Source organism: Electrophorus electricus, chromosome 6, assembly GCF_013358815.1.
Source record: "Electrophorus electricus isolate fEleEle1 chromosome 6, fEleEle1.pri, whole genome shotgun sequence".
NCBI lineage: Eukaryota > Metazoa > Chordata > Actinopteri > Gymnotiformes > Gymnotidae > Electrophorus > Electrophorus electricus.
The window spans coordinates 19863694-19880313 of record NC_049540.1 but is presented as its reverse complement, the minus strand read 5'-3'; the positions used below and the strand labels follow the sequence as shown (position 1 = coordinate 19880313).

Sequence of the window (16620 nt, the reverse complement as noted above, 5' to 3'; positions counted from 1 at the left end):
ACTGATGTATATTATGCAGCTCCATCACCTTTGTTCACCCGTTTTGGCACATAAATGAGCAGTGTACAGTATGTTTACAGTGCCTTTATTATTTATAGAGGTGTTCCTTAAAACTCTTTAGAAGGAGATAAAGAACATTTTAGAGCTCGCCGGTGTCCTACAGCTGTGAAGGAGTGGTATGGCAATAGTTATGTAATTTTCCAATAAAATAAACATCAAAGTTGCAAATATAAATAAAAAGGACAACCAAACTAACTTACACATCATGCTTTATTAAATTTTTTTTTCATATTAAAATAGATCATCGTTAGACAGTAAACAGTAAAGAATTATATTTAACTAGTCTTCACACCATGTCAACCTTCATCCAACAAGATTTAAAAATATATATATTTAATAAAAATCAATTTAAAAAAAAAGGACATTAATAACATGGATATAAACAAAGGAAAAAATTACACACAACTAAACAGCTTCCATCCCAGATAGCCAGTATAAAATAAGTTATCTGACTTCTACACAACTTAAATAGATTGAAACAAATCATGTGAATATTTCAAAATAAAAAATTGGAATGTACAGTTAATAATACAATGGGGTGTACACTAAATTCCACAGTAAAAAGCCAACATAAGTCTGACATTTCTAACATTATTTTCCAGCAAAACAAAATGATGAAAGTAAAAAAAAGATTTTTTTAAAGAAAAAATGAAGCAAAGCCATAGTTTTAGTGTCTTATTGTTAAGTATGCAGTATTATATAAAAACATTGAAAATGATGACTGGGTGGGGTGACTATATATTGTTTTTTAGTTGATGCTGTGGCAATTAACATTCACTTGAAACTAGATGCCGCTCACAGTATATAGGAAGTACATCTTAGGTATGCCAGTACTTCCAAAATTATGGATAGAAAAGGCAAAACACATTCATTTTCTCAGTTAGGTCTCCATCACAGCACTCCCTTTAAACATTTTTGGTTCCCATTTGTTTTAAAGTATTGCACTTTGGTATTAAAAAAGTAAATGTAAACCTCTTTTTGATTAACCTGTCTCAACTAAGAGCAGAGAGTGGAGGTTTTAAGGCACAGTTTAGGGTTCCTTTCACCTGCATTAGTGCAGTGGGACATTAGGCACTTATGGAACAAAAGGCAATGAATTCAATGCACTCCATGGAGCATCCTCACACTGGTTCAGTGGAGGAGAAAATGAGAGTTCCAGATTTTGGTCATAATGCATAGATATGCACACTCATCACACGTAAACAAACACACTCAGAATTGCACTAGGATGGTAGGTATTCTTCATGGCTACACTAATGGATTTGGGTTTCCATGGTGGGTTACTCCACTGTCACAGATTTGGCCAGGTTCCTGGGGCAGTCCACCTGTGTTAAAGAGCACATACTATTAGGAAGTGTACATCACAGGAAACATATGCAAACACATGGGTGATCAGTCAAAACCTGTTAAAGTGGGAGGAATTGGAAAATATAAGTAAGAATAAGAATAGTCTGACAGTTTTGGGATCTGGCACCGATGTTAAAACAATTCTAAAATTAATTAATGATAAACTTGCAGAGTTTGACTTTTAGAGGATTTTGTGAATGGTTAAGCGAATGCTTAAATTACAACACTGTCATGCGCTGAGGACCAATTAATTTATTGAACTTCTCTTTTTGAATATGACACTTTCTGCTAGAAATTTGGGAAACATAGATAAAAACTGAAAGTTCACTGTCATATAACTTGAGCTCTGGGCATGTCCTTCTCTTTTTCTAGAGAGACAGATATATTAATAGGTAGCAAATGTAGTAAATGTAGGCAGCCCATTAAGGTTGCACAGGTACTCCAGATCCTCCAGGATGGCACATCCATATGTGCTGTCGCAAGAAGGTTTGCTGTGTCTCCCAGCACATTCTGAAGAGCATGGAGGAGATACCACCACATGGGCCATTACATGAGGAGAGCTGGACAGGGCCATGGAAGAGCATAAGGCCTGCAGCAGGACCAGCATCTGTTCCTTTGTGTGAGGAGTAACAGAAGAAGCACTGCCAGAGCCCTACAAAATGACCTCCTGGCTCACTGGCATGCATGTTTCTGACCAAACTGTCAGAAACAGACTCCATCAGGGTGACATGAGGACGTGACGTCCTCTAGTGGGACCTGTGTTCATAGCTCAGCATGAGCACAGCTCGATTGACATTCACCAGAGAACACCAAATTGGCAGGTCTGCTACTGGCACCCTGTTCTCTTCACAGATGAGAGCAGGTTCACACTGAGCACATGTGACAGACGCGAAAGAGTCCGGAGATGTTATGAACATTATGCTGCCTGAAACATCATCCGGCATGACCGGTTTGGCGGTGGGTCAGTGATGGCTTGGGGAGGCATATCCTTGGAGGGATGCTCAAACCACCACGTGATAGCCAAAAGTACCCTGACTGCTGTTAGGTACCATTGTCAGACAATACACCCTTATCAGACAACACACTGGAGCAGTGGGCACTGGCTTCCTCTTGTTGTTGGGCAATGTCGGCCTCAGGTGACCAGAGCGTGTAGGCAGGTTCTGGACGACCAAGGCATCGATGCCATTGACTGGCCCTCACATTCCAAACCTGAAACCAGTTGAGAACCTCTGGGACGTTATGCATGACTGCATCTGATGCTACCAAGTAGTGCCACAGACTGTCCAGGAGCTCACTCATGCCCTGCTCCAGGTAAGGGAGGACATCCCCCAGGACACCATCCGCCATCTCATCATGCTAAATGTTTGGACAATTATACGCCAATCTGGTCATATAACGTTATTCAATTCAATTTTCATTTCTTTTTCATTCAAAAATATTTATGATTTACGTGACGCATCCATTGTTCTGGTGAGAAAATGAACGACCCAGAAACGGCAGTCGAACAGCTGCTTAATACACGGCTCCATGAGCAACCATGACACATCTGCACCATCCAAAGATGAGCAAGGTCTGGTTCACTTTCGGAGCCTGTGAGTAATAACACGGATCGAATCGATCGTTCTGTCTCTGGCCCGATGCTCTTTTTGCTCCCGGAGCTTGTCACGCATTCAGAGTGCGCGGCGTCTTTAAAGTAGCACGTGTCTAACGGGAAATGCTAAGAGCGAGCGATGCTGGACAGAGTGGGGGTGTTGGACTCACATCATATCCTCTGAGCACGGCTAGGTGGAAGGACATGAGCTGCAGCGGGATGACGCAGAGGATGCCCTGCAGACAGTCTACCGTGTAGGGGAGCTCGATGGTCTTGTACGCCAGCTTGCTGATGTCGGGGTCGTCCTGGCAGCACAGGATGATGGGCCGCCCCTAAGAGGCACGCAGAAAGGGACAAAGTCGGTGGTTAGAGGAGGTGTGCTTACAAAACAGAGTGAGTAAGTCTGTGATTTAGATTAGGATCTGCTGTTGCCATCGGGCGTGATTCCAGGTTGTTGTGGTTCGTATTTTTTTAAACAAAAATCCTGTCAAAACAAGCAAAGTTACTAGTGGGTGAGATCACTGAAGTGACAACAATTTTAAGGCTCTAACGTGAAAAGACTAAGATTTGCACATATGTTTGTGCATATATGTGTGTGTGTGTGTGTGTGTTTGTGTTACTCTATCTATGTGCGATACCTCTCTGGCTGTGACTTGCTGCAGGGCATTGTGGCACTTGGTGTAGCAGGCGTCCTTCATGATCACCATGATGACAGGCATGTGGTAGTCAACCAGAGCCAGCGGGCCGTGCTTCAGCTCCCCAGCCAGAATGCCCTCCGAGTGCATGTATGTGATCTCCTTAATTTTCTGCATGAGACACGTTTAATAATCAGAACCTGCTCTGATGCACTTCTATCTAATATAATGTTTCTAACCTTTAAGATACTATAAATACATTTTACTCACCAGTGCCCCCTCAAGGCAGGTGGCATAGTGGTAGCCTCGGCCCATGACTAACAGAGACCTCTGCTGGTAGAGCTCTTCTGCTATGCGTTTAATCTTCTCGTCCAGGGCCAGAACCTCCTTAATCATCTCTGAATGAAAACAGAGAGGGAGAGGGTATATCAGTGCGCCCTTCAAAGAGACATGTTGGCATAGTGTCTGAGTTCTGAACTGCTGCACGCACACTCACACTCACACTCACCTGGCAGTTTGTGTAGGGCCTTTATGATCTCCTGCCTCCTCTTCTGCAGTGAGAGCCTGTCCTCGCTCATCATCAGACCAAACATGATCAGAGATACGAACTGACTGGTGTAGGCCTGCATGGGGGAATGACACACACTCATTCATCATTACAGACAGAGAGAGAGAGAGAGAGAGAGAGAGAGAGAGAGAGAGAGAGAGAGAGAGAGAGAGAGAGAGAGAGAGAGAGAGAGAGAGAGAGAGACAGTGACAGCACTGTTGTACTGGACCTTCGTGCTGGCCACCCCAATCTCCGGCCCGGCATTGATGTGGACCCCGCAGTCTGTCTCTCTGGAGATGGAGCTGCCCACGGTGTTGGTGACACCCACAGTGAGAGCCCCTCGGTCCTTACAGTAGCGCAGAGCCATCAGAGTGTCAGCTGTCTCTCCTACACACACACAAACACACACACACACACACACAAAATCAGCCTGTATCACTACCGTCGCTGCCGCTGCTATGCTGCGCTGTTAAGCATCTTTTCATAAAATACTATGTCCACAGTGCTGATCCAACACCTCATGGGTTTATATAAGTCCAGTTCAGCACTGGCGGTATTGTGTAATGGAACACATGGGTACCCGATTGGCTGATGAAGAAGCAGACATCATCTCTGTAGACGGGCGTGGTACGGTCCAGGAAGTCGCTGGCCAGCTCCACCATGACGGGCAGCTCCGTCAGCTCTTCCAGGATCTGCCGTGTCTGGGTACGCACACGCCCGCACGCAGACACACACACACACACATACACACACACACACATACACACACACACATACACACACATACACACACATACACACACATACACACACATACACACACATACACACACATACACACACACATACACACACATACACACACATACACACACATACACACACACACACACACACACACACACACACACACACACACACACACATACACACACACATACACACACATACACACACACACATACACACACACATACACACACACACACAGACCTCCAGTACACTGATGGAACTCATCACAAGGCTCTCACTTGGGTGTCACCAACTGGGTGTCCCGACGACTGGCGCTTTATTTTATTACTTCAGTCACTTTATTTGCCCACATCCAACACTGGCTGAACGCAACTTACCGCTACTCCTGCATGGAAGCTGGTTCCACAGCCAATTATAATAAGGCGTCGGCATCTCTTGATCTCCTTCAGGTGATCCTTTAAACCTCCCAGCATCACTGTACACAAAAGCACACAATCTCATGCACCCGTGTTACTGAGCATCACATCCACAACTCTCCTTCCCTGCTGCTGTTCCTGGAAAAAGAACCGAAGGATGTTCTAAAAAAAGGTAATCCTAGAATGCCCAGTCCATCGAATATCAGTCCCCAGCGAAAGTTTACGGCAGCTGCAGCAAGCCGATGTGAACCGCTCAAGGGCATGCGGAAAGCAGTGGCCTGGATTGGGCAGTGGAGAAGCACTAAATCACGGGGACATGGAGGCACTTTGTCGTGCTGCACCACACCTGCCAGACATCGGGGTCATGGCGTACCTGTGCTGGTGTCGAAGCAGATCCGCCCACGCATGGTGTTGACGACAGACTCAGGCTGTTCAAAGATCTCCTTCTGCATGAAGGCCTTGAAGTTACCTGAGGTGGGGAACGGATCGAGCTAGTGTCAGTGTTCAGAAACAGGGCCAATGGAGGGAGTGTGAGAGACACCAAAAGCTTGAGGTTGGATGTCCATTTGGAAAAGGTAGCTTGTTCTTTTGAAGCACATCACCTTCACAACAGGGAGGTGATTTTTGACATTTTCATTTTAGTTTATTTCATTTTTAGTCTATTTATCACTACAGTGATGATGTGTTTTCTTTTGCATTGTTGAACATTGTGTGTTTTTGCATGTGGGTATTTGCATGTGTGTGTGTGTGTGTGTGTGTGTGTGTCTGTTGCAGGGTAGGCACCTTTCATGATCTGCTGGAGCTCCATCTGCAGAGTCTGAATGACGCGGACGGGGTCGTCCCCGGCGCCGCGGCTCATGCGGTGCAGAGACAGATTCCCAGCCGCCACCGCCGCTATGTCATCGTCCTCCAGGTAGATCACCTTATTGGTGTGCTCAATGATGGCGCTGAGACAGAGGGAGGAAGAGAGAGAGAGAGAGAGAGAGAGAGAGAGATAGGTGTGAGGGAAACAGATGAGAGTTAAATGTTTGAAGAGGAAAGGGGAAAACAGGAAGAGGGGAAAACACCGTATTGTAATGAGGTTTTGCATCCACTAGGCAGTGGTGTTGAGCTGCCTTTGCGCGTGTATTACAGCAAGGCACTGACCACTTAACTCTCTAATCATCTGACCTAACGGTAAAATGCTGAAGCTGAGGAGGTTGAGAAAAATATCTTTCCACTTATGTAATGTGTAGCAGGTGAGTTGTGTAGGAGGGTGTGTGTGTGTCACCTGGCATCAGAAGCAAAGTAGAACTCCATGGCCATCCTGTCATTGACGGAATGTAAGGCATTGCTGCTGTTCCCTTTGTTAAATGAGTTCTTATCCTGAATGTCTCTCCTCGAATCTTCTGTAGATAAGGTAAAGAGTTATACTTACTCAACAAAAATTGACCAACAATTGACTAACAAAAAACATTACTTAAAACACCAATTGATGGCATTATTTAGGACAGCAGAATCTTCGGCCTGTAACATATGCCCAAGTTTGGAAGTGCTAACTACATTCCAAGGATATTAACACATCTGGCGCCAAATCATACAATGGTGTAACGGTGAAGGACAGGGTTTTTAATGCAGTCCCCAGTCACCTGCAGCTAGTCCACATTTTCATGCTATCCCAGCTCCCAACACCCTTCACCCTGGCACTCTAGAGCTGTGGACCACCGAGTGCCTGCTCAGGTGTGTTAGGAAATAAGTCAAACCAACAATGGGCACTGGTTCCTGCAGACTGGACTGTAATCCTCTGGCGTAGGCGAGGCAGATGGTGTTTACATGGTATATGGTCCCAGTCATATGGCAAGATCCCATACAGTATCTTCAACCCCCCCCACCCGATTCAAATACAGACACTATCAGTGATCCATGGATATCTGGTGAATCTTGTCAGTCCCTCTAAGTCAGTCCCTGACTAAAACAGCCACATTCCTGAGTTGGGCTTGTGTTGGATGTGGATCTGCGTATTGTGACGTGCAGCCTGCCCTTTGTTGTTTGGGTGTACTTCAGTTCTGTCAAGGGGTGGGGACCATATTTCATCGCCAGCAGGACACAACTGAGGAATGCGTTAAAAGAATCAGTGGCTATCCGAGCACACAACTGGTTTTGTGAGCTCTTAAGGTGGTACGGTGGGGTATGTGGGGCCCGCCCCCTCAGAGGCAGTGCAGAACTGTCTCACCACAGTTGTATTGGATGGGGATCTCTTCAGTGGAGAGTTCGTACTGGCTCCGTACGCCGATTAGCAGAGGACTGCCTCGCCTAGGAGTGAAAAAACAAACGGAGGTGGACTGGGTTATGTGATGGGGCTCAATGAATGACCTCGGCTGATCTTGGTTAAACAAAGAGTTGGTTTGTGTGTGTGCCTGTGTGTATGCATGCATGTGTTTGTAGTACTCTGAGAAAAAAAAAGACAAGAGGCAGCACAGAAACTGAGACAAAGAGTAGTTAGACAGGAAGCAGTCAGACAAGCCGACTGGTCACTCAAGATCGACAGCCCGCTCAACTCAGACAGGGTTTCCACGCGCTGGCTTTATGCAAAACACTAAAACATTATGCAAAAACTATTTGGAGGTAGAGGTAGTGTATACCAATGCTGAAAATAGGTCATGTTGAAATAATAATCTATAACCTGAGATCTGATAAAAAAAAACAACCTGCTAATCTGCTACTACAATATTTCCGATGACTTACAGTTTTAGCACCTGGAAGGATCAACTAAAAACTAGTCCTTCTTATACCAAGCCTGAGCACTTGGTATAAGAATATTGGTGCATCACTATGTAAAGCCCTAAACAAACAGCACACCTGTTTACTGTTTCTCCCTCTACCACACTGTCTTTAACCCAACATCCTTGTTCAGATCCGTTTGGTTAGTGCAGGGATTTGTTGGGCACAATGAACACCGTTTGCAGTTGGTCATGCACCGCCTCTCCTGCCTGTGCTACGCAGGGGCCAGAAGGTTGCGTACTCTCACCAGTCGCTCTGCTTTGACGGTCTTTCAGTCTAGCTCGGTCTGCGATGTACTGTCCACTAACCCGTGAAAGCTGCTCCAGGGCCTGAGCAAAAACTTGCCTTAATGCTCCATCAATTGGGACCCGATGCTGAGAAAGAGTGAAAAGGCATGGACAGTGTGGATATGCAGACGGGGAGAGAAAGGACCAGAGACGTCTGTCTACGATGGGTGGGGGCAAAGTCCACAATGACTTGACTGGTTGGAGAATGGTTAATTGGTTTGAGAGTATGGGAGACGCTCTTCCTTTTAAAGATCGGGGGGCTTGAATGTCTGCATCCTCTGACACGCGCTCATTTGAAATGGGTGTTTCTGAATATCGAATGCTAAAAGTAACATGGATCATAACATTAACATCAAACGACATCTTGAATATCTTTTTAAACGAGATAATCCATGCGCCATGCACTGGTTTGCACAATTCTCTTGTTTGGACAAAAGATGAACCACAACAAACACTCTCATTCAGAGTAAATTACAGGCATATGGTAACGATTAACTCTGCTAGTGGTCTCACTTGGCTAACTTTCATATGCAGGGTTGTGAGAAACATTTGTGTACTTTTTAGCATTATCTGGATTTCCATACAAATATGTTCTAAAATGCATCTGCATCTACATTACACATAAGAGCAGCCTTATATAACAGAAAACACACTTATTTCACATTGCCATATATCATTTTACTGGGACTCCCTTGGCCAATGAAAAATTAAATTCAAAAATAAATGGAAGTTCAATTGAAAGATAAAACTTGTCTTTAAGCCACTATATTGTTAATGTACTCCTGCGTTTTTCACTGTTAATGATTAAACCTCTTTAAAGTTTTAGATTGTCGGTTTCTACTTTTAGCTGGAGAATTTCCTCATGCAACTTCAGTGTAATTCATTGGTGTCCCAATGATAGTCCACGACAGTCCTGAGGCAGCAAAGTAACCCCACAACATTATATGCATTCTACCATAGTTGGGATAACTGGTGGCTTTTTTTCTTCAAGTGGAGTGCTGTGTACCTTTACCAACATTTAGGTGAACTTGCCAAACTTTAGATGCTATTTTCTGTTTAGACTTTCTTCCATTTTTCTTCTATTTTTTACATGGTAGTTTCATGGAAAAGGACATTAACAAGTGCAAATAGATGCCTATACATTCTTAGCTGTCAATAAAAGGCTCTTTGGGTTCTTCCTCATGAGGACTCTATGATTTGTTCTTTAACTAAAGACTTTTCCCTAAGACCTCCATATTCAAGTATTATGCACTACAGTACTTTTCATCCAGGTTTAAGGTCTAAGATCACCAGTCTCCGATTACCCTTTTACCAAGAGGGCAGGATCATACATTTTAACCTAGTTTTTCCATCAATGACTTGAATTTTTTAAACAATGTGTGGCAATATAAATGGTTTGTGTTGTTTTAATAAACTGTATTTTTAGAATTTTGATGAAAATGAGATCTCATTTTAGAAGCTCAGGCAGAAATGCGAACATTCTGTAGTGATCATCAATATCTTTTCAAAAGCGTATAATTCAATATTCTATTTTTAAAAGGCTAAAGCAAGCCGCTAATGTAGAGAATTATGCAAAACGTGCAGCGCTGTTTCAGGCTGGTAGTGTAGCACTCGGAGCTAAAGCCAAAGCTGGAGTATAGCTATAATCCGGCAACTCAATACAAACTTATCAAGTGGCATTATGTTTCTCTGTGGCATACAAAACCATGGTGTTTGAGTAACCCAATTTTAATTCATAGGAAAACAAAACACACGACTCTGTGTTCAAAAGCTCAGTAAGCTTCAATGATCAGTTAATCTACAGCAGGCCAAGAAAGGTGAAGGAGCAGAGAATCTGAGCAGAGCGTGAGTGTGAGAGAAAAATGAGGATGAGGTTATTAGGTACTGTGGTGCTGCTGGTGTTACCTTGTGGCGACAGCCTCTCCTGGGAAGTGAACACTTTTGAATACGAGAGCGAAAGCCCCCTCCTGCAGGAGAGAAGGAAGGACATTGCTTTTACATGCTCATAAAAGGCAAATAATATTTTATCTAAAAGAAAATGTCTCTGCTGCTTCACTGATTCTGGCAGTGTACGTTAAAGTGCTGTGGAGCTCAGATCCCCAGAGTGGTGTGAGGCTAGCGGGGGCCCAGAAAGAGGTGCTACGAGGAACAGAAGCACTCAGTGAACACGGAGCCCTCTATGTGCTGCAATGACCAGCTGTCACCCTCAACCCCGCCCAGCCCGTATACTCAGCCTGCACTTGCACTGAGAGGAGAAACCACACACTCCCGCACAATTACACACACGCAGACATACTGACACGCACCGCCAATACACACTCTCTCACCACACTGACCCACGCACACATATGTGCCCGGAGTTACCTTTGCATTAAAAGATGCATGCATATGCAAATGCGCACGGCACATAAAATCAAACGCGTGCCTATTCCCATGCGAAGCCAAGCGCTCAGACACGCTGAGTCGCGGTCTGTTTCTAATTGCCTTAGGGTGAGACGTTCTCCCTGCTCCTCTCTCCCTCCCTCCCTCCCCCAACTCTAAACTAAAGCGTCTTCCCTCAGCCCTGCTTGCCATGAAGGAAGGCGCAAGTCCTGTAAAAACCTGCGTACTCCGAGACCCAAGGCTGTGCAAAAACTTTATCGCTCCTTTATCTTGCTGGACGAGGTCAATAAGCCAAGTCGGGGCTGCCAAGATCAATTTAGATAATGAAATCACTTTACAGGAATACATATGGCCATAAAGCATGCTATGTCTCTCTTAGGAGAAGGAGGGGAAACCAGGAACAGACTTAATCTGATAGGGAAACTGGGTTTTATAGGCTAATGAGAAACTATTGATTCCTGAAAGACAGGGAAAGGCAGGGCAGGGCCATGACAGTGGATCCTTCCAGCAACGCTGCCACCAGAGGCATTTATATAGCTCTGTGGACTTTGGGATCTTGAGGGAGAAGGTTATGCCCTGGGGCCTCATAAAAAAGTGCCATGGACAGCTCATAAAGTGAACCTAGCATATTCCAGTACAGAAAAAAAAATGTATAACTGGGATAACAGGAATAAGTTTAATAATGTTGGTGGAGATAAGATAAGGTTACTTCTTACATAAATTATGGCCTTTGAGAATAAGTTGTATCTCCTGTACTCAGTCATTCTACTAGCAGAGAAATATTGAAAGGAATACACAAAAAGTCCAACCAGAAAAAGCAACTGTAGAGTACAAACCATAAGTGTGATTATTAAAAATAATAACTGCTGAATATAATTCTGATCTATAATGTTACAATGGAGCTAACGGTTATCATAACCATATAAGATAAACTCCAGGCTGTAAACCCGATATTAAGACACTCTTAACTGAAGTCTATTACAGAACGTCCTCATGAAAAAAAGATCCCAATAAGCAATAACTGGACTTCAACCTGTACACTATGGGCAAAAAGGTCTCTGAAGTGTCTAAGTGAGAGTACCCCCCCCCCCCCGACACCCAAACAAGCACGCACACGCAAACACACACAGATGCGCAGGGTCCGGATGCTCACCAGCTGCTGGATGACGCGCTCCACCAGGGTGGAGAAGGACACATATTCACTTTCGCGGTTGTCATAAAGATACTTGATCAGCTTGGGGATAACCTCTGTGTCGGTGTCTGACTCAAACTCGTAGCCTTTGGAAATCTGTTGAAAGGGTTGGACCCAGCAGGGCCATGGTTACACAGACATGCAAACGCAAAGCAAAGTGATGCTTCCCGCATTGGGGAAGGAACGGGACCCTGCACAAGCCTTTAAAGATTACATCACGTAAATATGATATAAACCCATGACGTTAAAGGAAGGCTTGCTCGTTTAAAAACACTGGACACTGCAGTAAAACTAAACTGTTACCTATTACTAGGTGTGTGTTGGGTGGATATTATTTGGAGGAAAATATCCTAGTATGATCCTAGTACAAGTACAATATGCTTTATGTGAAGGTGAAAAGAAGAGTCACATGTCTTACAGTATTACTCATTTGTCTCTGAGCAGGTAGTCCTCTGGCAATGTTTTATCCACCCAGAAAAAACTGACTAAGAACTATTACTCCTGCTCCATTTTCTTCCATTCTTAAGTTCTTTTTTAACGTATTATGTAAGAAACAAGAGACCCGAAACATCCGACGACTCCAGGTTACATCACTGATGATGCGTCCCAGTGCATCCATGAGAAGTTTCTTACATAATACATTAAAAAAAAAAAAAAACTTTCATACTTTCATTCACAAAAAAACATTTGTTTGCTTAAGTGCAGATTTTGTTTTTACATTCATTTCTTACATTCCTACTACTCCTTTAAACTTTCAAACACTTCAGAATGGAATGTCATGCGAAATGCAATAGAAAATGCAGTCTAGACCTGATTTTGAGATATTACATCCGATTTCTGTAATGAAATGAAATGGAATATTGAGTGAAGTAATATTAAGGCATAATATGTGGGCATGTGTGGTAAAATTACACTTACCAGATACTTCTTCAGTTCCTTGTAGTTAGTGATAATGCCATTGTGGATCACCACAAACTCTGCAAACAGGGAGATAAAGAAGTGAATTATAAACTGCTGATTGTATAGCCTCTGCTTATAGCTAAACAGGTTATATGAATCATCACGACAAAAGCTGGACAAGTTATGCCAAGCAGCACAACACAAGTTTGACAGGTTATGCTAAACCATGAAACACCTTGTACATGCACATACAGACTCATGCATCCAGAAAATACAAAAGCGCCACAATTAAATTGCATGTGATTATCAGCCTGCTCAGAGCAGGAATCTGTGGCTCCCTGCTGTCGCCCTGACTGCATCTCACCCTGTCCCCCTCTGGAAACCCACCATGATACCAAATGTATACAAACAAAGTGCTCGGTGGGGCGAAAGAGAAAGTCTGGAATATCTTCACATGTCAAACCTGAATGTGTTTGCATGCTTTGACGTGATATAATCTCATGTTACATTTAAGTATCTTATCGTTTGACTTTATGTTAAGACATCCATCTGTATTTGAGCTCAATTTGCATCTCCATGGGCTTTTTCCTTGTGCATTGTCTCACACTACATTTGTGAAAATGTAGACAGCTTTTCCGATCCATAGCAATTTGTTCTCTATATTTCTAGACGTGACCTAAGGGCACATAGTCTCCCAGCTGAAGAGCACAGCAGCACCCCTTCACTGTTGATTCTATGTATTCTGTTGCATAGCAATAACACTGTAAAAACCGTGTCCCTTGTCAACAGCTCTAAATGGAACCTCTGCCATTCGGAACTCAGCCGTCACACATTCAGTGGCCCAAACTCGGCCCATGCTCTGTTATATCTATATGTTGTAGAGAGTCCCCAAAGTGACAGCTAGGCCTGCCAAATAGGCCTGAGAAACTTGACATGACACTCGATCAATAGTTTGCCTGTTAAAGGTGGTATAACGTAAGCATTGTAATGTAATGGCCAATGGAGCATTCTCGCTGCGTTGTGTATGGCGGTATATGGGTGTGTACACAGGCACATTACCGTTGTTCTTGTCAGAGCGGTGAGGGTGGCTGTTGAGGGCACTGGGCTCGCCGTGTGTGGCCCAACGAGTATGTGCGATGCCGAAGTGTGTGTCAAATTCTTCGTCCAAATTGACCGAGTCATTCTCTAACAATACGAACAGGAATTAAAGTAAAATCATCAGTTCACTAGAGGTAGGGAACAGAAGTCAGAGATAAAGTAGGCAGTCCATGTGTGGACGAGGGGCTAGAGAAAGAGAAGATGAAAGAGATGATGCCAGAACAGTGTGACCTACTGTAGAGTTCCTCATCCAGCGCTTTTACTTTTCCCTTCTTCTTAAAGAGGCAGATGCTGTCTTTGTCATGTTTCCCACTGCCATCCACCGCAACACCTGAACACACACACACTATCCTAAGTTTCCTGTTCACAGGTACATAGTCATGCACTCAGTCATGACTAAATTCAGGTGAAGTTCCCTAGAATAAAACTGCTTCAGGCAGGGCAGCCACCTGAGCCAAACTAAGCACCTAGACTTCCATGTGGTGCCAAAATACATTAAATGAGGCCTCTGTTAAGCTCAGAGCTGTATCTGTTACCAGTAGAACACACTGACATTACATTCACTGGAAGATGGGAGGGGCCACCTCACCTGCAGAGTCATAACCTCGGTACTCCAGCCTCTGAAGTCCCTTCACTAACGTCACAAATATCTCCTTCCTTGTCCGTGGCACTCTGTAGTTCAGGTATGCAAAAATCCCTTAAGGGGTAGAGAAACAAAAGTTAGAAAGTTATAAACATGTTATAACATTAGAATGTGACCCAGAATGAATACAATGAAGAGAATACAGAGTCTGTAGCAAAATGGATATTAACTCACTAAATGTCTGACTAGATGCCAAGGCTATATGAAACAGCTATTTCAAGTGGCATATTACAGATGCTTTTATGCAGCTGTGAGATGGGAACCTATGACATGGTGAAACTAAATGTGCCGGAGGATTTATGAAGGCATGGGATATGAAGGAGCCCTTTTAATCCCTGGCAAAGGAAAGAGCTGGCAGAAGAAAACACAATGATCCATTTGATTCGGCCACGTAGCAAGCAGTTTTCGGTTGGTTAAAAAATACCGAAGCAGGACTCGTATGTCCGGACTGCTTGCTTGAAACCGAATCTGTCACTGGCGTTAGCAAACGTTACGTTGACACAAGACTGTGTCGGTTAAGATGAACATATTTTTAAAACAAAATGGGTAGTGATGAAACGTGTCCATATCTATTTGTTATTATATTATTTTTGAAAGCAAAGACATTTCAGAACTACTATAACCTAACCACGTTAGATCGCATTTGGGAATCTGGCTAGCAACAGCTAGCTAGCGCTGGCTGTATATGTACTTAGTGACTAAAGCTATTATTCTAAATGAAAAAAATATTTTTTTAAACGTAGTACTCAGTCTAACTCACCACACATCGCTCCGAAGTCTTCTTTTAAGTAAAGGTAACCTCGAGTGCGTTGGATGAAAAGCAAATTGCTGCAGCTTAAGATAAGCAACTGTGTATGTCCAGCGACTTCAGGAAGAACCCGTAGCGCTCATAGCGTCTTAACTTATATGAGCGACTGCTCCACCTCTGGTTTCCAAGGTAACGGAGGATCCGCCCACCCCTACACGCTGCTGGTTCTCCGTTCTTTGGTGTGATTTCTTTATTCTAACCCCCTCTTAACCCACGTCAATGGCATAATTACTGTCTTAATTATCCACGCAGTCATCAGAGTTTCTGGTAGAGAAAACGAAATCGAAAGAAACAAAATCCAGTTTCTTTAGTCGGGCCTACGCGTCGTACGTGCTATTGGCTACTTACTGAATTAACAGGAAACGGATCTTCATTTAAATACTAGTAATTAGCATCCTCGGGCGCTACAATTTCTCTCTTCATCCAAAAATAAAATAATGAAATAAATTAAAAACATGCAGTACAAGAAAGCAAAAATGATTTATAATACAATATACAAATTCTGAATTGATTGTCACTGCACATATACATTAATGTAATGCTTAGTCAGAAGTAACTTCCTGCTTCTGCTTTGAATATAAATAATTTAGATGCATTTAATGGATTCCTTAGTATTCTATAAAATGACTTTTTTGTGTGTGTTTTTGTGGCACAAGGATGTTGAGTAGCTAATATTTTAGTTCATATGGTCTCCCTACCATAATGGAAACCATGTACAATTGTAGGAGAACAGACTTGAAATCCCTTCAGTTTTGCTTTCCTTTAGCCTCTTTGTGTAAGTCTGTTTTAGCATAATTTATCAGTGGGTAGTGTTTCCCAATGACCAACAGTTTCACTGAAAACACAGGCCCTCTGTAGACATCTGTGTAGTATTAAGCTGGTTGAGAAAGGAATACTGGACCCCACTGAGTGGCTCTGGGCTCACAGCCTGAGAGATTGAGAATCTGAAGTCACAACTCTTCTACACATGATAGTGTGCAATTATTCAGGACCCTAGTGTGTGGTAAAAATCAAAGCTTTGACACACTTGGAGGAAATTATGTACACAGAGGACCCCATTGTAAAAACAACTTCCATTTAACTTTTGTTTAATTAAATACAACTTTTGAAAAATCTATTTGATCTCACATCCTGGATGTGAAAGAGCATACCCGCGAAATTGCATGCTATATTTATGAAACAACATTTAGAAAGGTTGAAC

General features: G+C 43.3%; 1 protein-coding gene across 1 annotated transcript; it reads right to left on the bottom strand.

The window, feature by feature from the left end:
* Positions 1-252: 252 nt before the first annotated feature.
* gfpt2 (glutamine-fructose-6-phosphate transaminase 2) lies at positions 253-15649 on the bottom strand. The gene is made up of 19 exons (XM_027000177.2): positions 15372-15649; positions 14558-14665; positions 14204-14299; positions 13930-14055; positions 12889-12947; positions 11932-12066; positions 10302-10363; positions 7562-7641; positions 6620-6737; positions 6133-6296; positions 5723-5818; positions 5311-5408; positions 4761-4881; positions 4410-4567; positions 4142-4256; positions 3904-4031; positions 3637-3804; positions 3169-3330; positions 253-1385 (listed from the first exon to the last, which is right to left on the bottom strand). The coding sequence occupies exons 1-19, from the start codon at positions 15376-15378 to the stop codon at positions 1341-1343; spliced, it is 2046 nt and encodes a 681-aa protein (XP_026855978.2). The 5' UTR covers positions 15379-15649; the 3' UTR covers positions 253-1340.
* Between the last annotated feature and the right edge of the window lie 971 nt (positions 15650-16620).

Coding starts and splice junctions, on each gene's coding strand:
- gfpt2 (XM_027000177.2), bottom strand. Junction 14,300..14,557: donor CCGAGGTTATGACTCTGCAG/GTGAGGTGGCCC, acceptor GTGTGTGTTCAG/GTGTTGCGGTGGATGGCAGT. Junction 4,257..4,409: donor TTGGGGTGGCCAGCACGAAG/GTCCAGTACAAC, acceptor TCCCCCATGCAG/GCCTACACCAGTCAGTTCGT.